Source organism: Lissotriton vulgaris, unplaced genomic scaffold (assembly GCF_964263255.1).
Source record: "Lissotriton vulgaris unplaced genomic scaffold, aLisVul1.2 SCAFFOLD_2515, whole genome shotgun sequence".
NCBI lineage: Eukaryota > Metazoa > Chordata > Amphibia > Caudata > Salamandridae > Lissotriton > Lissotriton vulgaris.
Genome location: NW_028247158.1, coordinates 50,853 through 78,049, shown reverse-complemented (window position 1 = coordinate 78,049; position 27,197 = coordinate 50,853). Strand labels below are relative to the sequence as shown.

General features: G+C 45.9%; 1 protein-coding gene across 1 annotated transcript in view; it reads left to right on the top strand.

Annotated features, from left to right (window-relative positions):
- Positions 1 to 27,197, top strand: part of COPB1 (coat protein complex I subunit beta 1) — a 212,668-nt gene that overhangs the window by 135,683 nt on the left and 49,788 nt on the right. Inside the window, exons 12-14 of the mRNA XM_086949640.1 lie at positions 2,471 to 2,567; positions 3,776 to 3,936; positions 15,191 to 15,311. Coding sequence (XP_086805766.1) covers positions 2,471 to 2,567; positions 3,776 to 3,936; positions 15,191 to 15,311 — 379 coding nt within the window. The remainder of the gene's footprint in view (positions 1 to 2,470; positions 2,568 to 3,775; positions 3,937 to 15,190; positions 15,312 to 27,197) is intronic.

Sequence of the window (27,197 nt, the reverse complement as noted above, 5' to 3'; positions counted from 1 at the left end):
CTCTGATGGATACTTCTAAAATTCTTCACCTTTTTCATTTACTCCAGGTGCCAGACTGGATCTGGAACCTTTTACAACAATTGCTCATGCGTGCTAATAGGTGTCACTATCAGACTCCATGCCAACTTTATCCCACCTCTGATAGTGCTAGCGTAGAGCAATTGATAGCCAACACCTGCGCATGCTGACAACAGTTCCTTTTTTTTCTGCGCCATTTGACACGGATCAGGAGCTCATCTCCCTAACTTTGTCGGTGCTTTACTGATCTCCAAACTGATTATTTTTTTTCCCTCAAAAAGGTTGTCTCCCCTGAAGACTATATGGTTCAAACCGTGCCCTACCTGCATGAAGCCTGTGTTGATGACAGACTAGCATAATTTCTGTCTTTGGTGTTGTGGATCCAGGAGTGATTTTAAAATATGCAGTAAGTGCTGCACTAGAAGGCCATTGGGGTATGGAAGGTGAAGCTTTGTCATCAAGCACAAGAAACTGGGCCAATCTCACTCCAGTTTGAGAGCTCCCTGCCACTCCAAGTCCGATCCAGGCCTCCATCCTGGGATAAGGCGAAGCCAAGGACAAGTCCCAACAGATACACAAAAAGTTTTGGCAGAAGGACCCCCTTCATTCTCACTCGGGAGACTGGATCACACAGTCAAGACAGGGAGCCCAACTTTGCACAGTATGTCTGCATCCAACCCTAGTAAAAAATAATGTGCCAAAGTTTCTTGGGCCAACTGAGACGCTGCAGGGGTTAGAGACCTTCAGTGAAGCAGCACTGCAATACTTCCAATGATTCTGAGTTACCCTGTTGTGCCTTTGGGCACCTACGTCTCCACTGGGTCCACCAAGTGTATTCCTGCTGACACTCCCTTCCCTGGCACCAAGCCCACTTTGTCCTGTTTATCTTCCTGCTGGTGGCAGATCGTGGTTCCACTTTTTCACATAAGACCATGTCTGATCCTACGGCACCGTCCCTACCTTCAAAGATTCCAGTTCTGGTTTTGACACTGAAACTGATCTCCGATTAATAGTAGGGTTTGTTGAGATCCAGACCAATGTCTCTCTATGAAATCACTAACACCCAGCCAGTAGTGCTGGAGGATCCACCAGCTGTGCCTTTGCCTCTGCACTGGTGTTTGCGGCACCAGGAGGACTTATTTAGTTTTGACTGACATGTACGGGAGATTCACAGAACTTATGGAGATGATGAGGAAGAGAGGATGCAAAATGGCTTCCCTGATTACTTGTACTGGCGTTAATTGAGTTGGCTGGCACAGGTGCATACCGACTCATGCAGTTATCCCCACACATGTAGTATGGTGCACCCTGCTTTAGGGCAATAAGGCCTGCTATAGCGGTGACTTGCCTGTACTGCATGCCGTGTTTGCAGGCATAGCACACAGGGCTGTGTGCCATGTTGTGTTTTCACTTTTGTCTGCACCAAGACAAGCAGCCTGCAATGGCAGTCTGCATGGGTTTCCCTGGATTCAAGCTAGCCTGGCTGATAAGGGCTGTTACCCCGAAACTGGTCCAAGGATTCTTGTTTCCTGTCCAGAGAAGACCTGGCTTGGCAGTTCGGGCTCGACTGTTCCCATTAGGAACAGGTCCAAGACTGTTTTGCATATGGCTGGGTCTGAACTGGGATGGCAAAGTGAGCTAGATCTGTGACTGGCGGTGAGCGTCTGAAAAGTTTAAGCTTTCTGTCCATCGTCTCCTTGTGTTTGTTCTGTTTGATGTAAGACCTCATACTACATTTGCTGTGGAGCAGTGTAAACAAACAAAAAATAATAAAATATTTCTTCTTCAAAACGTTGTTTCTGATTTAAACAGGTTATTGTTTAGAAAAGTTAGGCACGTTTAAGTACCTTCTTGTATCTTTTTAGCTAACATTTTGCTGAGATTAAAATGTTAAAACCTTCCGAACGTGATTTAATTTGTGAAACGAATGCCTGAATGTATTCAAGGAAAACATTTTCAAAAGATGTTATTCAAGTAAAAAAAAGTTGTTTAAAGATTTGAATTAAAATCATCTCCTGTTGAAAAAAACTTGAGCCTTCAATAAAAAATGTCCTGCATGCAGGTACCACATTTTCAGTGAAAATTTATGGTGAAAATGAGCAAATTAGCACCCATAATGGTTGAATAAACGAATGAGGATATCCTGTCTTGGCAAGAAAAAACTGATCTATAATAGAGTGATTTATTAAGTTAACATAGTGGATTGACTATGAAATGCAAATTTGATCTGATTTATCCTAAAACGCATACTACCGAAGTTTGCAAAATATATTCTTAGAAGCTGAAATATTCTAAGTACTTCACATAAAATCTTCAAATTCATCAAATAACCAATCTTCTTTTTTTTCATGTAAAGGTTTAAAAGTAATACTTCCCACTATGCTCTGCTTTGGTGAGCCTCAAGTATTATTCACTATCATGATCTGAAATACTTTGTACTTTCTTTTTTTAGAATTTATCGTGGTGCTTTATGGATTCTTGGAGAATACTGCAGCACAAAGGATGATATACAAAGTGTGATGACCGAGGTCCGCAGATCTCTGGGGGAGGTATGGAATATCATTGCTTTTATTTCTCATGAGTATGGACACTGTACTGTAAAAAGACTGGCCGTGCTGTTATGCCTCAGTCTTTTATTTACTGACAGGGTTGGATCTTCTCAAAGCATCCAAGTTTTTGCTAAAGTTTGGTTTAGAAAAGCCATTTTCCTAGAAGACACAAAGAGTTTTTGTAACTATGAACTGAGTGTTTTTCTGTACGGTCATTTCTGACCCAATAAACTGATTTCAAAGTCTTACAGGAACTTTGCTGACAGCCATGCCTGAGGTAACACACTTTAAACTACCATAGAAACAATGAAAGACCGGTTCTGGCACTCCCTCCCCCTTTGTTATAATTTTCTGTTCCCCAAAAGGACCCTACAAAATGCATCCAGCATTTACAGAGTTTAGTACCCAAGGTCCATTCCCCTTGGACCCAGCCACTAAATATTCACTGACTGTTTAACCCTCTTCCCATTGATTCATGTCTGACATTGCAAACATCACTCTCTCTTCAGGATCCTCTAATGACTTGATCTCTGCCTTCCAGTTCTAAACCAATTTACCAAAGGCAGTGCTAAATCCTTGACATTGATTGTCCTCTTGTCCACAAGAGTGCGTGTCCAACCCCAACATTTCTGCCCACATCCCAGTTAGATTGATCCTTCCCTGCTTTCACCTCTTGCCTCCAAACCCCAGCCTGCTTCCATTCTCACAGTGATCACTGCTTGATAGTCATTCCTCCACTCCTCCAGTTCACAGTGATTCCAGGGATTTAAATCTGTTACCACCAGCTAATCCTCCGTTATGTTTCATTTCTACACAAACTTGTTTTACTAAACATGCCTTAAAATTTTATTTTTCTATACTATGAATTACATTTTTTTTTGTTTAAACATTTTATTAGTTTTTCTTGATACACAACTTCCTTAGTCGCTGGTATACATCAAAGCATGTCAATATCGACAGGTCAATCAAAATAAACAGTGATAGATGTAATTGTGAGTTCCCACACATATAGTATGGTATAATGGCAATAATAAGCTAATCAACCCACCCTCGCCCACAACTACTAACAAACTAAGTATTTCACAATCCCCCTCCCCCTACTGTGAATTAAATATGATCCAGTGTTATGTTTTGGTCCTGAATTTACTGTGATGCCTCCATAAAAACAGTGGTCACCCTTTGTGTCATATTTGCATACTCCTTTTCAGATTCCAATAGTAGAAACTGAAATAAAGAAAGAAGCTGGTGAAAATAAACCAGAAGAAGAAGTGACTGTTGGTCCGGCCCAGAAACTTGTGACGGAGATGGGCACCTATGCTACTCAGAGCGCCCTCAGCAGTTCCCGGGCAGTCAAAAAGGAGGAAGACAGGTTTGACCATTTAGATTTTCCCACATTTCTATATACTTTGTTTGATTTGTCATCCTTAGGGCGGTCTTCCCCAAAACCTATATACCTGCTTACCTTCTCTTTTTGGTGTATCGTTATGTTGGTCGTAGGAAACTGCACACTTTACCACTGCTTACCAGTGCTAAAGTGCATGTGCTACCCCCTAAACACGGTGACTTTTGTGTATAACCAGTTGGCATATTTAGTTTACTTAGAAGTCCCTTGTAAAGTGGTATACCATATACCCAGGGTCTCTATCTAAAAGCTACTAGTGGGCCTGCAGCACTGGTTGTGCCACTCAAACAAGTATCCTTTTAAACCTGCCTGCCATTGCAAGACCTGTGAGTGCAGTTTACTGCCAGTTTGACTTTGCATTTAAAACCACTTGCCAAGCCTTAAACTCCCATTGAATTACACATAAGACACCACTAAGGTAGGCTATTTGTAGCCCAAAGGCCAGGGTTTTTTGAATGTATAAGTTAGGACATTTACATTTAAGCTTTTGCATGTCTTGGTAGTGACAACCACTTAAATTAGTTTTCCACCACTGTGAGGCCAACTAGTCACATAGGTTAACATTGGGAATTCCTTAAAACACTTTAAAGCTGTAATTCTCGATTAGAAAGGAGTAGCTGCATAATATTCTTAATCTTTGGAATGGTAATGATTAACCCTCTTTACTAGTAAAGTTGGATTTAGCATTACTGCTTTTGATATACCACTATTAGAGACAGGACATTTCAATGCTTGTACCGATGTGTCTACCTTGCAGCCTGTCTCCACAATACAGCTTGGGTGGGTGACAGCTACAGTTTTCAGAAATTATGAATTAGTGGAGTACATGTATTTATTACAGCAGTCCCTTCTCATACATAAACATACAGTGTAATATATTGGATTTGTAGTTCCTGTTGCGACTATGCATAATTCAATAATAGGTGCAGTAGCATTGAGAAATGACATTCCATGTCTAGTAATTAATAATGTTGTCTGCCCAACAAACCCACTTGAAAAGGTGTACTGTAAAACTCCCACCCTCCCAAACAGACAACATACATCATTCAAATTTGAAAAGAGAAATGTTCTTTTTCTGACAACCAATATATGCATTATTCATTGTGTATAGTTGCCAATGCTACCGCATTATGGGGAGACAGCTCATGTTGTAAAAATTTCGCGGAGCATACCTATTTTTATGCAACCCATAAGTAATGCCCTTTTTAGGTCTCGGCTAGAAGCGCAGGAAGCGCGTTCTCGCCGAGAACTATAGCCGTCGGCTCTGCCGACAACGAGTGGAGACAAGAGCTGGCCACGCGCAGCATTGAGAAGCATGGCAGAGGCAGATTCCGACGCGCCCCTTGGGATTTGGTCGCGCGCGTGAGCTTCTACTGTAGACAGCTTACGACGCGACGCGACGCGTGCCTTGTAAGTTTCGGTTTCTTTTTCACTCGTGCGTGTGCGGTGAGGCGCCCCTGGGGGAGGAGGAGGCTGGTGGAGAGGAGGAAGGAGCGGCGTAGATCCCCTCCTCGGAGACCTGGTGTAGGTATCGGCTACCTTCCACGCTCTCTCTCAGAAGGCATTGAAGGTGAGCAAACCTCCTCGTAAGCTGCACCAATTTCATCTGCGCAGGCCGGCACTAATGAGTGTTAAGGTGAGAGAATAGTTAATTCTGCCTCCTAATCAAGACCTGTGGAATTATGCACTTTCAAGGCTGCAGTGTTTTCCCCATAGTTATGGATTTTCCGCCATTGCCACATAATCCATCATCTCACAATGGGGCCACACGCTGTGCACGATCATTAGCTTTTTATTAAAACTCTCCATCCCCGTTCCACAGTTCTGTACATAGTATCTCTGTGTGCATTTTCTTTGAACGGCAATTGCAAACAGCATGGCCTGCCGCTAAATGTTTTTTTTTTAAAAATAGCGGGCACGCCCGTTCAATTTCCCCTCAGTTTCCAGTTGGTTGTCTACTTAGTAGGTGCACATGCACTGAGATGCCGGTGTTATTACTCTTACTCTTCAGCGGCTTACTCCGTTCTCTCCACAGTCCTTATGCACATTTTACAAATGGTGAGGCCACCTCAAATAGCCGGACCATATGGGTTTTGGGAGTTGCAGGCTATGTGTATCTTCATGGTGCGTTGTCTGTGCATGAAGGGGTTGTAGTCCGGATTTTGAGAAGTTTTGTAGCCGCCCTCATGGTCTCTTGGGCATAACTGTGTGAGATGGCCTGATTCTCAATAGCAACCTTGTATCTCCCTCCCCCGGCCCCCATGTTGGATGCATAGACTTTATAAACTGAGCCGCTGCCTATTTAGCAGCTGAGACTCTGTATCTTTCATTTGCCCACGGAGTTCTTCTTTAAGCAGGTTATTTTAGGTGAGTGCTCAGTAATTCGCTATCGGCAAACGCAAAGCGAGTGGATCTCCTACTGTGCCCCGCAGAGTCACATCTACTGATAACATGCTGCTAAAAACGGTGGTGGTGTGGGGGGAGGGGGGTCCATAACTCGTGAAATTGCTCTGACTGAACGTTATTTGCCCCTTAACCAGGGGCAAGTACTTAGGGCAGTAATGAGTACTGATGGTGGTTCTATCATTGGTGTTGGTGCTAGTGCTGGTTTAACTTTGGGACGAGTGCAGGAGCTCACATCACTGACACACTCAGGACAGGGACAATCGGACCTCTAGCAGTGTTTGTGATTGTGTTTAACATTAAGTGTATAGTCATAATCTAGTGAATAGTACCGCCCATGTGCGTGGACCCCGGCAATCAAAAATAATCTCTTAAATTGTCAAAAAATGCAGAACTGCAAAGACACTTAAGAGAGAATTTAAAGACATATAATGGTGCCTATATCCACAGGCTACACTGTCCAGTACTTCAACTAGAAATTCCACCAAAAAAAGCACACAAACAGCACAGCCTGCCCAGTTTCCTCCATAGAGAAGCTTGCCGCTACCAGTAAAAGCCTCAGGAATGATAGAGAGGAAAGCATGGACCGACAAGCCCCATAGGCTGCCATTATGTGGCTTAAATAGGATACTGTGCCTTTAAGAGAACTTTCCAGAACTTCTCCCAGTATCCCAGAATGCACAGCAGGTCCCTTTTACTTTCAGTTCTTTTTGAAGGCGTAACACGCCAGACCTGTCGCATTCCTTACATGAATATCTTTCTCAACCGGGGAGGAGGGCGGGCGCTTATGACTATAACTGAGATACCCCTACTACAGAACTGGAGTTACAGGACAGAAACTATTCCTTCTGTAGTAGGGGATCTCTGTGTATAGTCATAATCTAGTGAATAGAATGGCAAGCCCATCCCCACACCAAGCGGCGGTGGAGAACGAGAATTAACACCACTATTGTGCGAACAAATTTCGCAGCGAAGCCTGCCCAACCTGAGCGTCTGCCCTGGCATCAGTGTCCAGGCAGTAATGCATAGCAAAGGTATGGACCGACTTCGAAGTGGCCGCCTTGCAGATTTCTGCAATCCATTATAATTCTGATGGAACTAGTACCCGCTGTTTTCAGCCGGATAAGAATTAAGAGACCACTCTTAATGAGGGCCTCAGTTACTATTACTTTGTGCAATAGTGTGTGCAGGATCTGCATGATTGTGAGCTGTATACCAAAATAAGTTCTTCTTAAATCATACTGTTCTTCTCAGGACCATTCTAGATTTTTATATATATCCAGCAAATTGTTTTCTACTTTTTTCCTAATTCTTGCTTTCCTTCAGAGCTAATAATTCGCACTTTGAAGAGATTAACATAGCTATTTGTATTATATTGATAAAACAAAGAGATATAGAAATCTATTTTTTCATTAACTTACTCGTAACTTGTCTACTAGATGGCTGCTATCGTGCTTTACTGTTTTATAAAGAAGTTACCAAGGTATTTGGAGTGAGCTTTTAGCCCATTTATATGAAAGTGGGTTACTGGTTGATGGACTGAAACCCTTCTCAAGCAGGAGCCACAATCCTTGTCAGGGTGGAGGCACAAGCAGCCCCCACTTAATATGTGCTCAGACCACTGGTAGCTTGGCATACAGCAGTCCAACTTAACTTCGAAACGGTGTGTAAAGTATTTATGCAGCACTTCAAACAGTAATAAAGGGAAAACACAACACAAGGGAAATCCTGTGCCAATTTAGGAAAATAGAGTACATTTTAATGAATAAAGCAAGAACAAAATGACAAAAATCCAATCAGAAATGGAGATATGCAAGTTTCAAGATTTCAGTGAAAATAGAGCCACAAAGCACCAACTGCAGAAATCTGGTATCAAGTTCAGGTGGACTACGATGGAACGCGGGCCAGCTACAGGGACCCAGTAATGCCTGCTGAAGAAGAGTACTGTAAATCCTGCTTGCAGAGTGTTGCAAGGTCCTGCTTCAAGGATACGTTGCGTAGCTCAGTTGATGTGAGGTCTGGATCAGAGATTTGTCACACATGATCGGTTCTGGAGAGCTGCAAGGCTGCAATGCAGGGTCCTGCATCGTCGTCGAGGAGGCCACTGACGAGGTAAGCTTGCGATGAGACTGCAGGGCTTGCGATGCAAAGTCCTGTGACTCCGTCCAGGATGCCATCGACGAGAGGCTTGCGATGCAAGGGCCTGTGTCGGGGATGCATCAAGCAGCGGCAGTTCTGATGAGGTTGTGGGCTGAGAGGTTGATGACTCCTTTAGTTGGAAGAATACTTGCAGCAGAAACGATTTGTCAGTTCTGCTCTGATTGTGCAGGGCAGCAGAGAAGATTCATCCGGTCTGTAGGATCCACAGATGGACCGGAAGAGCACCCTCCGGCCCACTTCCAAGAGTCCAGGACTGGGGTGATACCACTTGGCAGGGTTAAACTCATAGTTGCAGATTCCATGTGCTGGTTACAAGAGACTAGCTCTTGGAGTGACTCTGGTTGTCCAGGTTACAAGTTGCAGCTCGAGTGATTCTTACCCAGGCAAAAGGGCATCACAGGTGGCAGCAGTCATTTGAGCGCAGCCGTTCAGCAGAGTGGCAGTCTTTTCAGCAGCACAACAGCCCTTCTTCCTGGCAGAGCTTTCTGCAGGTCCAGAAGTGTACTGAAGAGTTGGGTCTAAGGGTTCAACATTTATACCTGGTGCTCACTTCTAAGTGGTGTAAGCTTCTAGAGGTATCCTGAGGTTTCCACCCTCCTGTGGTGTCAGGCACCCCTTCCTCCCTGTCCTGGCCCCATCTTGTCTGGGGTCCCAATAGACTAGTGAGAAACTCTTTGTGGGGTGCACAGTAAGAGACTTTGTAATGTGCAAGAGTGGTAGGTGAAACTAACCCCCTCACTCCCACCCCTCATTAACTCGGAGAGGCCTATTCTGCCAACATCTAGCTTCCCTTTGTCTCATTGTCTGGAACACCTAATCATGTGATTCAGGATCAGGCTGCAGGCACCACATTTTTAGGAGAAGAAAATACCAACGTTCTAAAAGTTGCACTTTTAGAATTGTGAGTAAAATTCTGACTTTGCAGTGAGTGTTTTTAATTGCAGTTCTTTACACACCATAATCGACCTGCTCCCAATTAGCAATCACAGCTTAATAAATGTAACAAGGTAACTACAATGTTGTCCTACTGTAGAAGTAGGCCTTGCAGAGTTTTTTTCCACTAGGACATGACATTTTTTTTTAAAGTACATGCACCATGCCCTCTGTTCTGTCCAGTGCCTACTGTAGGGGGTGACTAACAGGTATTAAAAGCAGGGTTTGGGCCTGACAAATGGTGTACTTTGCCAGGTCGAGATGGCAGCTTAAAACTGCACACATAGGTTGCAATGGCAGGCCTGAGACCTGTTTAAAGAGCTACTTAAGAGAGTGGCATAATCAGTTCTACGGGCCCACTAGTAGCATTTAATTTACAGGCCATGAGCACATGTAATACCACTTTACTTCATCCGCGGCCTGTGCAGGTAAGAGCGGTGCGACGGGGTGAGGAGGGATTTCTAAAGACTACAACGAGGGAAAGTTCAATAAATCAATAATTGTCCCTAGTCATAGTCTGTGGAAATCCCCCACCCACCACTCTTTACCTGCACGGAACTTTTCAACATCGTCAAGGAATTTTCCAACCCCTCGGCCAACTCCAACGACATCACCCCCTCTCAAACCCTCTGCGATTCCCTAGCCTCTTTTTTCCACAACAAGATTGCTGACATCCACAACAGCTTTGACAACCAACCCGGAAGCCAACCCACCCTACCATCAGCTGACCATCTTCCCCCCGTTAACACCCTCAACGCCTGGAACCCAATCTCCACTGAGGACACCATCCGCCTGATGAATTCCATCCACTCTGGATCCCCCACAGACCCATGTCCTCATCACATCTTCAACAAAGCAGACTCCGTCATAGCTCCGCACCTCCGAGACGTCATCAACTGCTCCTTCAACTCCGCTACCTTCCCAGAAGACTGGAAACACGCTGAACTCACCGCCCTTCTGAAAAAACCAACAGCAGACCCCACCGAACTCAAAAACTACCGCCCCATCTCGCTTCTTCCATTCCCGGCCAAAGTCATCGAGAAAGCTGTCAACAACCAGCTCGCTACCTTCCTCGAAGCCAACAAATCACTCGACCCCTCACAATCTGGCTTCCGAGCCAAACACAGCACTGAGACCGCCCTCATCGCAGCAACAGACGACATTCGAACTCTACTGGACAATGGAGACACAGTCGCCCTCATCCTCCTCGACCTCTCTGCAGCCTTCGACACAGTTTGCCACAGCACCCTTTTACAACGCCTCAGAAACATCGGAATCCAAGGAAAGGCACTGGAATGGATCACCTCGTTCCTCACCGGAAGAACCCAGAGAGTCCGCCTCCCACCATTCAAGTCCGAGGCCTCTGAAATCATCTGCGGCGTACCACAAGGATCCTCACTCAGTCCCACCCTCTTCAACGTATACATGAGCCCCCTCGCGGCTATCGCCCGCCAACACAACCTCAACATCATCTCTTACGCGGATGACACTCAACTGATCCTATCTCTCACCAAGGACCCCAGCACCGCCAAAACTAACCTACACGAAGGAATGAAAGAAGTCGCAGAATGGATGAAACAAAGCCGTCTGAAACTGAACTCAGACAAAACAGAAGTCCTCATCTTAGGTAAATCCCCCTCTGCATGGGACGACTCTTGGTGGCCGGAAGCCCTCGGAAAAGCACCGATCCCGACAGACCACGCACGGAACCTAGGCGTCATCTTGGATTCTTCACTCTCAATGAACAGACAAGTCAGCGCCGTATCCTCTTCCTGCTTTAACATTCTTCGCATGCTCAGAAAAACATTTCGCTGGATCCCCTCCGAAACAAGGAAAACTGTCACCCACGCTCTGGTCACGAGCCGACTGGACTACGGAAACACCCTCTACGCAGGTACTACCGCAAAACTCCAGAAGAAACTACAACGAATCCAAAACGCCTCAGCCAGGATCATATTAGACATCCCACGCAACGAACACATCTCTGGTCACCTTAAAGACCTCCACTGGCTACCCGTCAATAAGAGGATTACTTTCCGACTGCTTACCCACGCACACAAATCACTCTACGACATCGGACCAGAGTGCCTCAACTCTCGACTGTCCTTTTATACCCCCTCCCGCCAACTTCGCTCTTCCAGCCAAGCCTTCGCCACTGTACCTCGCATCAACAAGGCCACCATGGGAGGCAGATCCTTCTCATACCTGGCTGCCAAAACATGGAACTCTCTCCCCGCTTACCTTCGCCTCACCCAGAATCACCTAGCGTTCAGAAAGCAACTTAAAACGTGGATATTTGACAAATAATCCTCCTCCCCTTCCTAAGCGCCTTGAAACCCCCCGGGTATGTAGTGCGCTATATAAATGTTATGACTTGACTTGACTTGACTTGACTTAATGTTACAATGAAAAAATATGTATATATACACTTATATTGCCTTTTCATTAATTGGTCTGTTGTGCCATTCACAGTTTTCTTCTGCCCACTACAGCACTGCTATTGACAATGTTATTCTGTTTCACAAGATGCACATCAACACACAAAGTAGTTTTGCAGCGTGAATCTTTCTGGATTCACTATGCTGTGCATATTCCGCGGTCTTGTGGTTGGGTCCGGATTCGTAGTCTCCTTTTTTTTTTTTTTTTTTTCTTTTCTTCTTTTCGTCGCCCAGGTGGGCGTCGGCGTCACCCCTCCTTGGGTGTATTTCCGGTGACGTCGGCATGCTTCCTGCGAAAGCTCCCACCCTTGGGCGCCATCTTCGGATTCTTTTTTTCCGCGGTCGGGTCTGGATCATTCCCGTTGGGCTCCAGACATTTTTGGAGATAGTACTAGGAAAAGATTGAAATTGGAGAAGATATCGAAAGAAGAAGACTACGAAATACTTCGCCGAACACTGCCCGGCAAAAGGAAGGAGAAATCATCGAGGACTTCGACGATCGTCGACGTTCGCGCGGCCAGGGAGGCCTAAACACTCGATGATGGACAGCACGCCGTTCAAGTTCTGCCCTAACTGCCACTACAAGTTAGCGCAGAAAGACCAACACCCAGTTTGCAACCTTTGCTTACCGGTAGAACACAGAAGCGAGGACTGCAACGCCTGCTCCGTCTTCGCCCCGAAGACCCTTCGTGTGAGGAAGAGCCAAAGGGTAGCGCACGCCACCCTCCAAGGAAAATCCCAGACGCCATCGCTGTACGAGCTGGGGATGTCCTCCGAGGAAGAGGACAACGCTGCCGCCGAAGACGACAGCTACACGGTCGTAGAGACCGATTACACAAAGACATCTGATAAGGTAGGAGACTCGTCGTTCCCCAAGAGCACGAGAGACTCCGAGTCTCGCAAAAACGAGGGCAAGACCCCGAAAGCGCCGACGCAGAGACACCTGGCGTCCGCGGCTACCGACAGGCCCAGCGGATCGCGCAAACAATCCAACTCTGCCACAAACGGGCAGGGCAAGAACTAGCAGAGGGGCCACGTGCCCACTCCACTAGGACAAAAGGTGCGACAATAGCCTTCCTGGCTAATACACCCATACAAGACATATGCCTGGCGGCAACATGGGCTTCAGTGCACACATTCACGAAGCACTACTGCGTTGATGTTCAGATGAACAGAGAAGCACAAGTCGGACAAAGGGTGCTCCAGCACATATTCAAGAACCAAAGCTCATCTTCCACCCAGCCGCCACAGAAATGAGAAACCTCTACAAAATCTATGCACAGCATAGTGAATCCAGAAATATTCACGCTGCAAAACGAATAGTTTCTTACCTGTCGGTGTAGTTTTGCAGCTTGATGATCTTTCTGGATTCACTAGCGAACCCACCCACCTCCGCCAGAAAGATGAGGCTGGAGAGGAAAGAGGTGGTCAAAAAAAAAAAAAAGCAGAAATGACTTTATATACAAAGCGGTTAAAAGAAGTTTCACCTACATAGAACATTGCCATCACTTCGGAGACGAAAGAAACACGGAAAAAAGAATCCGAAGATGGCGCCCAAGGGTGGGAACTTCCACAGGAAGCATGCCGACGTCACCAGAAATACACCCAAGGAGGGGTGACGCCGACGCCCACCTGGGTGACGAAAAAAAAAAAAACAAAGAAAAGACTACGAATCCGGACCCAACCACAAGACCGCGGAATATGCACAGCATAGTGAATCCAGAAAGATCATCAAGCTGCAAAACTACACCGACAGGTAAGAAACTATTTGTTCCCTTGAGTCCCATGTACTACTAAGGCAAGGCACGATTTTTAGATCCCCAACATTTTTTTTGCTTTTAGCCGTGGATCTTTTTATGTATTGTATAGGGAATTACATCACCCCCAACCAAGCAGTTATACAGAAACTATGACAAGACAAGCATGGACAGCTATCGCTAGACCTATTAGCTTTGGCGGTACTTGTTCTAAATGCAGTCTACTTCTGCATACGGTATTTGGCTAGATTTTCCAAATTGTTTTCGGTTTAAATAAAGATAAGTCCTTAATTGCAGCATAGTACACGAACACTGACATCAAGGAAAACTAGAATGAAAAACTGGTAGATGGAGTCTGTAGAAAAGAGTTGTGAAAACGCGCACTATACCTTTATCGTCTTTATCTAAAAGCGCACGCTTTCTTATACATACAAACACTAATACACATGTGTACACACTCGCACACACTTATGTACGCCCCCACACAAAAGCATCCCACCTTACTTCCTCTCTAATTGAACACAATTGAACACAAACCATTTTCGGACATAGGTCAACAAAATAACGTCTTCCAGAAGGAGCCTAACTTTTTTTTTTTTAGCAAGTGAAACATAAATGCCAGTCTATTTCAGACCATGCTAGTGCACACAAACACTGGAACACCTAGTGTAAGCTTGAGTGTAAAGCAGTATGTATTGCTTTTGATCTTTATGACTGAATGTGTTCCTTGCTTTAAGGAAGGGACCTCTTAGACAAAAGATTGCGTATTAATATTCTACGGTACCATGAAGGAACATTATAGTGTGCACAGGTGCCAGTATATTAGTCTTTGTTGCCAGTGTAGCATACACGCTGTATCTATTTCAGAAATATGAAGAAAGTTGATGATGAATTACTGCAGGGTTTGTATTAAAAACAGTTCAACAACAATCATCCATTCATTTGCTTAAATATTAAGTATCTTGTATATAGTACACAAACTGTTCAAGTATAAAAGTTTAGTCTTTGCTTTCCCTATAATGCATTTGCCATGGTGCAGTTGAAAACTGGCAGAGCTGATAATGAGGTACAGCAAGTGGAGCATGGCCGGGCCCAAGCAAACTCCACTTCCTTGCTGTAGCCTGGAGCACATACTCCATATGGACAGTGCTCAATATGTAGCACACTGTCCAATACTTCACACTGCTGCCCTGTCAAACAGTGGTAGCATGCCAACTACAGCTTTGCACTTTCCAGCAGCCCAGATTTTTGGGAACCATTGGCAGTGATTTTTATTAATGTTTTCAGACCTTCAGTACCCATCATTCATAGAGTAATCCTATTTTGAATGTGCCAAGTTAGACTGTCAATAATGTGTTCTATCTAGCAATGTTATTAAAGTTAAATCGGTACAGTTAGGAGTAGGAACAAACTTAAAGAACAGAGGAAAGCTACTGGAGTTAGGGTTTGTTAATCATTTTTCACTTTTTCTGATGGTAATGGTGCTGCTGCTTTTAACCTCTGCCTTATTTCCTATTTATTTTGCTTTAGACCTCCACTAAGGGGATTCCTGCTTGAAGGAGACTTTTTTGTTGCTGCCTCACTTGCAACTACTTTGACCAAGATTGCACTACGTTATGTGGCCCTAGTTCAGGATAAGAAGAAACAAAATGTAAGTTACATTTTGAACAAGCAGACAAATTCGTACTATTTTTGTGAATATACATTTACAATGTTAAACTGCAAAACTACGTTGACTGGGTTAACTGTTTTTCATGATATTTTTGTGATGTTTATGTATTCCATACATCACTATTTTGATTGGAGGCTACTATTGATTTCTAGCTGTAGAATGCGAAGATATATTAATAATGAGCATAATAGTTGTGACCATTCTATCTAGCATTGTCAAAGAGAAGGACTTTTTAACAGTCTGTCAGTTTACATTGGCCCTTCATGGTGCTTATGATGTCTAGAATATTAGTAAATGCATCAGTGTCTGGTGGCAATTTAATGATCTGTTTGTCACTAGTCTGCAAGCATGTCAACATTTGTAGATTCAAATTTTTTCCCAGTTTCAGTGTTTTTTCGTTTTGCCTTCGTGTCTCCTTTGGCGATTTTGTTCCTTTTTCTCTTTGTTTATTTCTAGGCTTACGCTCTACCAATAAGTTATTCTAGTCTTGGTTGCAAGTGTTATTGTCTCTGCATGTGGCATTGTTCACCACATGTGCCAAGTCTGGTAGAACAAGATCAAATGTTAGTTCTAAAAATATAATAGTCATAGAATCTACTGACTCATACTGTGATCTTTATTATTGTAGAAATTTGAGCCTCTAGTGGTTGGCCTAAATTTATTCTGAGCTGTGCAAAATACCAACTACTGTTAAAAGAATGCATATTACAAGGCTAGCAGGGATTAACTGTTAACCTTGTGTGCAAATGTTCCTTGCATTCTTTCAGTGAGTTTTCATTAGATGCAGAATCTAAATAATCATAGATTACAACTATTTTGGAGCGACTAGGCAATTATCTACCTGTATTATGTTGCCAATCTGTTTCTGGCAAGAAATTGAAGAATGTGCATTTTCTTTATTCTGTTAACCTTCTAAAAGCACACAATACAGGGGAATTCACAATTGTGACCTAGTCCAGTTATTTATTTAACTTCAGAATGATCTATTGGTGGATCTTTCTGCTTGATTAGAAACTTGTTTGCACTGTGAATCTTTTCTGGATTCACATGCTGTGCATTATTCTGCAATCTAGTGGTTGAATCTGACATTCTCCACTATTTTGTAGTCCTTCTATTTTTAGGTCTCGCCTAGGCAGCTTTTGCGCTGTCTCTTCGATGCATGCTGTATTCAGGATATGTAGATAAAGCTACACTTACTTCCCACCCATCTTTGGAAATGGCTCCTGTCCCTGTCATTTGTAAAAGGTAGCTTTTGATTGGTCATTAGGCTATGTAGTCCCTCCTTAGTACAGCCTTGTCTCTTCTTGTAACTTCCCATGAGGACAGCCCGTATTACATGTGTTTTTACGTCCTAGGTTTTAATTACAGCCTCAAGGCACTACTTTTGTAAAGACCTTTAGACAGGACACTCACTTAGTCCTAAACTACATTGGCAGTGATTACTTTAATCGCTAGCATATCTCACATTTATAGTAGACCTTCTATAAATTTCCCTTCATCAGTTTCACATAGAGTTCAACCTAATCTGGAATTAATATAATCATTACTTTGTCACTTTTCAAAGCTACTAATTGTATACATGGACATAGCTATTTGAATGTACTCGCTGTACTGTCTTTCATGTACTGCATAACGGGTAGGGTAGATTTACCATATCTTCAGTTTATGATGCTTACTAGGGACCTCTAGGCAGAGCTTGTGCTACTTACCTAGATGCGGTACAAAAGGTGGTGGTGATGGACGGAGCATCTGAATCAATCAAACACTCACACCCAGTCAAAAGATCTGGGTTTAATCCATCACCGTTCTTTAGCCCACTCTGCCACCCAGTTCAGACAAGGCAATATGCAAATCAGTCTGACCCTGTGCCTCATGGGAACAGTCCAGCCCGAACTGCCAAGCCATGTCTTCCCTGGACCGGAAACAAGCTTCTGAGGACCGGTTTCTGGCATTCCAGCCGTTTTCAGCCCGGCTTGCTTGAATTCAGTGGCAAAGTGAGCCAGGGACTCACGTCTGAGCATACCCTGCCGCACTTATGGCGGCCAAAACTGGTACAAAAGGGGGTGGTGATAGACCGAGCATCTGAATCAATTAAACACTCACACCCAGTCAAAAGATCTGGGTTTAATCCATCACCGTTCTTTAGCCCACTCTGCCACCCCAGTTCAGACATGGCTATATGCAAATCAGTCTGACCCTGTGCCTCATGGGAACAGTCCAGCCCGAACTGCCATTTTTTTTTGGCAATAATTCCTGGACAGGGGCTCCTGGTATGGCCTAATGGTGAGGACTCCAATCAAGTTCTGCTCTAATTGCAATCACAAATTCTCGCTGAAGTACCAACACCTGGTTGGCAACTTTTGCCTGCCTGGGGAACATTGAAGTGAAGACTGCAACTCCTGTGCCATGTGGGTGAGAGAAAGGCAGAGGCAAGCACATCATATTAGGGTACAATTCTATCACTGAGAGACCTAGGTCTGTCGAGCGATGATGAGGAAAACGTCAGGGAAAGTACCAAGGGAGAAATATTGTACGCAGACTTGAGGATTGTCAAAGGCCAGGCAACCAATAAGGACAGGAGGTAAGAGAAATATAAAACCTGAAAAAATGTAGAGATTAACAAAAATTGGACTCCAGGGCATCAGAGGGAGCCTCTTTGTCGAAACACTTACCATCCGAAGGCAGGCCAGAGACCGAGAACCCCTCAGATCCCACGAAAGAGACACCGCAAGTGGAAAATCTCCTGAAAAGACCTAGTCAAAGGACTGTCGAGGGAAAGATTCAACGTTGAGAAAGGAAAGGTCTTGAGACTAGCACCGATTACTGATTAGTCATCAAAGGATTCTTCGACACTGAAGAGAAAATTAACTTCAAGCCTTGATGCAAGTGAACTATCGGCAGAAATCGCAAGGAAGAAAAGGTGCATTGAGGCAGAAATGGCCACCTTACTTCAAAAACTAAAGGACTTCAACAAATCCATAAAGGTTGTCAAAGAAATGTAACCTCCTTTGGCAACAGAGCCTGAGGCGGAAGAAGAGGAACTAGAGGGCATGCTTCAGGGCTCAGGGAAATCTGAGTACACAGAGTCACAGTGGCAGGACCTGGATACAGATGCCCTGGAGGAAGGGGTAGACTGGTATCTGTCAAGGCCTTCACCCCAATGACAATATTTATAATCGGATTATCAAGAAGGCTGCAGGTAAACAAGGAGTTCAGCTGGAGGAAGAAAATCTGCAGTCTTGTTTCCTGCTGGAGACCCTCTTGCCATCGCAAGCCAGGATCCACTTCCTGCCAATGTTTCCTAGCACCCTAGACCAAGAAAGAGAAGCATTAAAAGAACTCTCCACTTGTAGTGCTGTGAGTCCAAGAACAGAGAAAAATTAGAAGTATTCATCTAAGGACCCAGCGTACATAAAGGGTACAGTACCAGCTCATTCGATATCACCTCGACAGCACAGAAGAGGGCCAACATCCTTCCAACCTGACCAGGAGAGTAAAAGGATAGACTTCACGTTTAGAAAACTTAAGTGCGGAGCAGCAAACCGGTGGTGCATCTCAAATTCCTATGCACTCCTGAATAGATGTGCCTACCACCACTGGGAAGATAGCTGAACTGATAAAGCACCTGGCGGATCAGTGCAAGAAGCGAGCTGCACACTTGGCAGAAGAGGGCAAAAACATTGCAAACACATGCTGAAATTGACAATGTATGCAGAAGATTGATGGGGATCACCTTGTGCCCTCACTCAGGGTGAATATTGGGATTCAAGCCGGAGGGACAGGCTCACATTCTAAATACCCTGTTCAGCGGGGAACAGTTGTTTGGTTGCACAGTTGATGACACCTTGAACCATCTCAAGAAAAACCCCTAAACTGCATAGACAGTGGGGCGATTGCAGTTTAGAAGAGGAATATGAAGACACAGTGCCATCTAGCAGGCCTATAGCGAGAGGCAGCTTCCAGTCAGGAATATCACACCAGATATTATCTGGAAACAGTCAAACAGCAGCACCCTAACAGCACTGCAGTACCAGCAAGAGGGACGACTGTCCCTTTGAGGAAGAACACAGAGAAGGGGACAGCCTCCCAGGGTTAGCACCCCTCCACTAACAAGTGACTCCCAGAATTTGCAGCTGCTCGCACCCATCACCAGTAGGAGCCAGAATAAAGAACTTCCTTCAGGAGTGGAGGAAGATCAGCCAGATGGATCCTGAACATAATACAGTTTGGATATTTCATAGAATTGTACAAGATGCTTCCAACAAGGGGACCAAAAAAGATCCATTCAAAGAATAAACCTCTTGTCTACTCATGGCACCCCTGCACCCGACGTCTCACTGCCTTGGGTGGCCCAACCAACGGTGTCCCAGCATTTCCAGGCATCCCAAGTTACCTCTCCAACTGGTGGTCACCACCAAAGGGTCTTAGTCCCCGAGCCTGCAGTCTTTGCTGCTACCGGAGAATCCCCATTGAAATCCACAGGGCACCCGAAGTCAAAATAGCACCCTGCACCCAGTCGCCCATGCGCCCCTCGGATGTACTTTGGGTGCTAACTCTGATCCCCCTTTGCCCTGAGCCCAACACCAGGAGCCTTGCTCACACAACCTTGTGCCCTACTCATGAACAGCTCTGGTTGGTGGCTGTGGGCCAAAGCACTCTACATCTGGCCTCCCTAGTGTCTCTGAGGGTGCTTTAAGAGTGCATCCCTGACCCTGGAGGAACCCTAGTTCTAACCCCAGAATACCAACACCCAGAAATAAGTACTTACCTGCAAAGCGTTAAATTCATTTCCTCCCATAGGATCGCATTGACTGCTTTTCTTGAAATTATTTTAAATGCGGAGTTGGTTTGTTTGGAACATTGAAAAACTGCATATGTACTAAAAGTGAATTACTTACCTTTTGTTCAGGAGATGTCTCAGTGTGATATTTGGGCATATCACACTGATTAGCAAAAGTAATCTGAAAAGTAATCTAAAAAATAACGTACACAGTAATCTGTAAACTAACTAAAATGTAATTTCAAATTGTTGATTTACCTGCAATTCAACCAACTGCATTTGAACCTGCATACAACTGTAAAACACTGCATAAGATTTTGCAAAGTATTATTTCACTTACCTGCAGCAGGCTTGGCTTGGTTCTAGAAATACAAGAACAATTTTTGACAAAAACCAATTGGTCTGACTTCAGTCTTTGAGTGTGTGACATCATTTCTTGCCTAAGTGTGTACAACAAATGCTTAACACTACCCTTTGATAAAGCCTTAATGCTTACCCACACTACCACAAACTGAGAGTAAGGTGCGATCTACTTTTACCTCTACCTACCTTTGGGGTTCCACTGGACTCTGTGCACACTATATCTCATTTTGATATAGTATATACAGTGCCAGCTTCATACACTAGGGTACCAGTTACTAGGGACTTGCATGGGGCAGAAATACCAATTGGCAGTTTGTTTTTAAGTAAGGAGCACTGGCACAGGGCACCTGGTTGCCAGGGACCCTGTGCACTACATTTGAAGTCACATCAAAACTAGGCAAAAAGCGGGAGCTAACTTGGCAAAAGAGGCACTTTCTGACACTGTGTCTGAGACAAAAGGTAATTTTGAGGCGCTCAACCGGAGTCCTTACGAAAAGGTGTGCAAACTGAAGGAACTCTGCAAACATTGACCCTTGCCATGGGTCCTAACCTTACTAAAGCTCACCTGCTGACCCTGGTACCTGAGAATGATAGCGCCCTGGCTAGGGAAGAAACTGCAGACCATACAGAAGGGTGAAATGTCATTGAGACTGCATAACTGCAACAAAAGCTCTGTTCTCTACAGTATCAAACAACTCTTATTGATAAACCTGCACTGATTCCAGTGGTGGTATTATTATTGCATGCTCCTGAATGAACCTACTACTGATTTGCTGACTGACAGTTTTTTACCAGCCTCTCACCAGAGATAGGTTTCTGACCCCCAAGGGTGAGGGCCTTTGCTCTCAGGAGGTCCGAAACCAAGCCTGTTGGGGCAGAGGGTGTTTACACTCCCTTCCATAGATGGCCTGCAGATTAGCATTCCAGCGCAGGGGAGCTTCAAAGAGCCCACCACCTTTGTTGTTGTGTTTGCAATTTCCGCCATAAGTGCGCTGGGGATGCCCAGACGTGGGTCCCAGACACTCCACACCACTGGAGTCAAGCTAGCCGGGCTGATGAGAGGTGTTACCTCGAAACCGGTCCGGTCCTCAGATGCTTGATTCCGTTCTGGAAAGGACATGGCTTTTGTAGTTCGGACTGGACTGTTCCCATGAGGCTCAGGGTCAGAGCTGATTTGCATATCGCTATTGTCTAACCCAGGGTGGTGTGGAGTGCAAAATAACGATGGATTTAGGCCCAGATCCTTGGACTGGGGTGAGTGTGTGACATTGATCCACATTCTGTCCATCACTTGTTGTTTTTGCAATTTCCAGCACCTTTGGCATGCAACTCCGGTTTCCCTACACAGGAGAGGATGCCACCCTCCTTTGTCCAAAGCCTTTGGCACAGAGACAAGCAGGAAAATTAACTGTGCAGGAAGCGTGTTGCACTGCCAGGCTGGACACACCTCTAGGGTGACCAGCTGTAAGTCAGCACAAGTTTAGAAACTCCACCATATTGTGTGCGGTGGAAATAGGAATTCTGAGACCGTTTGATTCCCACTCCCCAAAGAAAGTGGTCATCTAGGGGGGTTGTGGCCACAGGGCTAAGTAGCCATTGGCCCTCACTCCCCTAAATTGAGTATCTGGGGGTCCCCCTGATCCCAGACCTTCAGATTGGTATCAGAGGAGGAGTGGACAAAGCAGAGTCCTGCCACGAGAACTGAGGAGCAACGACTGACTTAACACTAACCCGGCAAGCCTGACTGGTGCCCCAATAAGTGTAGCAGTATCCAAGAAACCCGGAGGGATATCCGTGTTTCAGTAGTTTTCTGAAGAAACATAGTGGACTATAGGAACTACTCCCATGCAGCTGCAGGCACCAAAAATGCAAGGTGCGGTCCACCGAGCTGTTGATACCCGGCCTGCCCGACCCAGCAGCCCCGCAGGAAGATGTCCCTGTGCTCCTTAAGACACGATCTGTCCTCCCACTGATTGAGAGGACACAGCCCACTGATTGAGAGGACACCGGGAGCCACATAAGACGAATACCCTGTGTATTGGTCCCCTTGTGCAGCCAAGGCTTAATGTGCCCAAACTGGACACCAGTGTAGAGGAAGACTGGCCTGCATGTCGAGGGGCTTTAGGGATAGTGAGAGCCACTTTGTGAGTGGCCCAGCTGTCTTGTTTGCCCCGCTTATGCAAAACAAAGACCAAGATGTGAGTCTGTAACTGCCGCCACCTGACGCATCAAAATGCCTATACCCCCATGTTCCAGAGCCTGAGTCGAAGGAAGGTGAAGGCACCAACAAGATCTCCAGTCTCACAAGGCTTAAGCCCATCCTTGGGTTTGCCCAGACTAGATTTACAGATGCCGCCTGTAGCCTCTGTCTGTAGACCCCTCCAACCACGAGACACCATAACACACTACTGCACCCAAGCCCTACAGCCCGAGAAGAAGTGGACATGGGGTTTCCCTGTGTGCCCAAGGATCTCAAGGGTTGACCACCCTATAGGTCCATCGAACTGGTTCTCTAGTCACTGCTTGGAGCCTCTTTTTAACTGGGCCATTCTCCCAGTTAAGTGAATGCAATACTTGACGCCATGATATAGCACTGCATCCAGATGCCCCTGAGCCTCCCGGGGTGACCTGTTGGTATGGTCTTAGACCTTGCCCGATATTCACCTTAAGTCCTGAAGAGCAGTTCTGTATGTTGCTGCTAAGTTACCTAATGGAATACATGTTTTTCTTCCATAGGATAACATTACCGATCCAGAAACTGCACTAAGTGTCCATTTTTGAAAACTGTAAAAATTCACAACTCGGGAAAGTACTTACTTGATTCCTATGACCTTGGTATCTAAATGTATACGTTCGAGGCATGTGGGCTGCTGAATTCATATCTGTGCATAGATCGCCGCCTAGTGTTGGGTCCGGATGATTGCACATTGTTGTTCTGGAAGAGGCTTCGAAGTATCACGAGATAGGTTGCTCCTCCCCTGGACTACAGTGCGCATGGGCATCGACTCCATCCTCAGATTGTTTTTTTTCTGCCATTGGGTTCGGATGTCTTTGTCAACTCAAGTTCGGAATCTATAATAAACTTTCTCTTTGGCCAAAAGGCCTTTAGTTATCGTCGGTATTGTCTCGCGATCGGCACCAGTACTTGTTCCTGCTCTGTCCCGAGCCGGACATCAAGTAGAGCCGCGTGGCTTTTCGACACTAAGGCCCGGTCGACGCCAGAGGCCTTATCGAAGATTCATCATGGAACGGAGCCCGTTCAAGAGATGCCCCGTTTGCAACTCCAAGTATCCTCACATCGACGTCCACCCGGTGTGCAACAAGTGCTTGTCTCCGGATCACGATGAAGCCAGCTGTATGGCTTGTTCTCAGTTCCACTCCAAGAAGACGATTCGCCTTAGACGTGCTGCGCGGAAGGAGGCCCAGCAGACGGCACCTGCCCGGTGAAGATCTTCGATGCCGAGGAAGATGAGGGAGTCGAGCAGAAAGATCAGGAGAACCTGTCTGATCCAACTTCGTAGATCGACTCCAGTTACGACGCAGATGTAGAAATGGTCGATACTGAAGACGTCGTCGACTAGGTAGGAGACGACGATGAGGCCTTTGCGGTCATGGATGATAGCTCAAGCGAGGAGCTAGGCCCAACCGTTGGTACGGGGGCCGTAACTAAAACACTCGATAAGGCTCAGGTCAAGGGATCGCCACATGGCCTTACCCAAGATTGTACACTTGGTTCTACAGCCCCGCTTCAAGGCCCGGCTATGGACATTTCTAAAGAGCCATCGGTTGACCGATCGAAATCGAAACTGAAAGTATCGGTTTCTACACAACCGAAAGCACTGGACTCTCAATTGAAACCAAAAGTGCGTATCGCTTTGGTCGGTTCGAAGACTTCTGAACTATCGGCACCGACTACGCAGAAGAGTTTTCTCGACTAGGTGAGGTCGCTGAAGGGTGTCGAACAGAAGACCAGGGCACCAAAGAAACTGGTCAAGGACGTCGACCCGAAGAAGTCGGCACCAAAGGCCGTCGACACAGACAAAGGACTCTGAACTCAGAAGGTTCTCGATCCTAAGCGTCGACCCGACAAAGCTCGGAGCAGTACAGGCCTCGAGTCCACACCCGGTGATGTCTCGAAGGAACCCGTCGAGTCAACACAGCCATCTGCCTCCTTTTCGAAGCAGGTGTCGGACTCGCTGAAACGTATTAAAGAGAAGGCTACTACTGTCGGACCAAAGGCTACTCCGCCCCCGAAGACAGTCAGTAAACCTCCAAAACCGTCTGCACCCATCCACTGCCGCCGAAAGTGGTGCCTAAGGCCTTCCACCCGAGGACGGCCGTCGAAGCGACAAAGAAGGTGTCCGTGGGGCTGAAACCTACAACTGAGGAGGTGGCCACCAAGCATCGACAGCCTCCGCCTGAAGATCAGTCGAGGCAATTCATCGACGCCGAGATGGGTAGACTTTCTATTTTCAAACGAAAGATCACCCCTGAACAGCCTATAGAATCATATAGAATTCCATTAAAGAAAGAGGGATTCTGCTACGTCATCTCTTCTCTATGAACCTATAACACCACATGGACAAGACACTGCCCCTATCTCTCCCACATACTCAGATGTGGAGGCAGGGGAGGGTGACAATGAGGAGTACAGCTATCCTGTAGACACTAATCCTGAAGATCACGCTGAACCCTGGACAGATGCTGCTGACCCAGGAGATCCACAAACTGCCCCAGACAGTCAGGTCTATGCTATTAAACCCTCGCCTACTGAAGACACGGCTGCTTTTAATCCACTTATTGAAAGGGCAGCGAAAAATCATGATGTACAGCTCTATGCCGACCCTGTAGAAGAGGATTTTTTGTTTGACACCTTCTCAACCTCAAAGAGAACTGTCAAGACTGCCAATGCTAAAGGGTATCCTAAAACATGCTGGGGACATTTTTAAGGAGACCACAAGGGCAAGGGTGATAAACCCCAGAATTGAGAAGAAATAACCGACACCTGGTGACCCTACGTATATCAAGCGGCAGTTGCCGTTGGACTCTCTGGTTGTTTCCAATGCCCGGAAGAGGGCGAACTCACAAACAACGGGTGATGCTCCTCCCCCTGACAAGGAATCTAAAGTGCTAGAAGCATCAGGGAAAAGGGTGGCAGCTCAAGCGGCCAATATCTGGCGCATCTCCAACACACAGGCACTCTTAGCCAGATATGACAGGGCTCATTATGATACACTTGAAACCCTGTTACAACACTTGCCAGATGAGTATAAGGAGGCGCCAGAGATGCTAATACAAGAAGGCAAACTTATTTCAAATGCATCTATCAAGTGTGCGCTGGACGCGGCAGACACCGCGGCCAGGGCAATTAATACAAGTGTGATGTTACGACGACATGCCTGGCTGAGAATCTCCGGATTCAAGCCAGAGATACAAACCACCATACTGAATCATCCTGTTAACCCTGATCACTTATTTGGCCCGGAGGGGTAACACAACCTTGGAAAAAATCAAAAAAGACACTGAGACTGCAAAGTCTATGGGGGCTCTACAGTCGCAGCATTTCAGGGGTGGTTCCTTTCGTTGCTCCAACAATAGAGGAACTTCCAGAGGCCAGCTGTCCCAGCAGACACCATACAGTAAAGGAGGCACGCAAACCACCTACACCAAACAAAGTAGGGGTGGCTATCGTGGAAACAGTACCAAAGGCAGAGGTCGTGGTAACAACAGCTCCCGATCCTCCGCCACTAACAAACAGTGACGTCTTGTCGCTGCCCCCCGACCATTCCACTCCGGTCGGGGGGAGACTGCAACAGTTCCTGCCGGTCTGGAAATCCATCACCACAGACAGGTGGGTGAGGCAACTTATCCAGTACGGTTATTGTCTGGAGTTAACATCCACTCCACCCAACATACCCCCAAAACACCGTCCTATGTCCACAGAGCATTTGCAATTATTGTAGCAGGAGGTAGTCATGCTGCAAAAAGGAGCCATAGAGCTCGTGCCTGTGGAAGAAAGAGGTACAGGGGTGTACTCGCTGTACTTCTTAATCCCAAAAAAAGGACGGGTCCCTCAGACCCATACTGGACCTCAGACCCCTAAACCAGTACATTCTATCAGAACACTTTCACATGCTCACATTACAGCAGGTTCTGCCATTACTCAGTCAGGGAGATTTCCTCGCAACATTAGATCTGAAGGATGCATATTTTCATATACCGCTACACCCGTCACACAGAAAATACCTCAGGTTCACCATTCAGAATCCGCATTATCAGTTCAAGGTCCTCCCTTTCGGAGTCACTACGGCGCCCAGGGTGTTTACCAAGTGCCTATCCTGTAGACACTGATCCTGAAGATCACGCTGCACACCTACGGAGACGGAACGTTCACATCTACCCGTATCTAGACGACTGGCTTATCCAGGCGAAGTCGGCCCAGCAGTGTGCTGACCACATGTCCCACACCATTCACCTTCTTCACGATCTGGGGTTCTCACTGAATTATCCAAAGTCCCACCTTCAGCCCGCCCACGTACGGCAGTATCTGGGCGCGACAATAGATACTCTGGCAGCCAAAGCACAGCCAAATTCAGTGAGGATCAAAAGCATGCAATTGCTGATACAATTCAAACAACATCGCTCGCTTCCAGCACGAATGTTCATGCAGTTGATAGGCATGATGGCCTCCTGCATCTTCATAGTCCCGCACGCGAGACTAC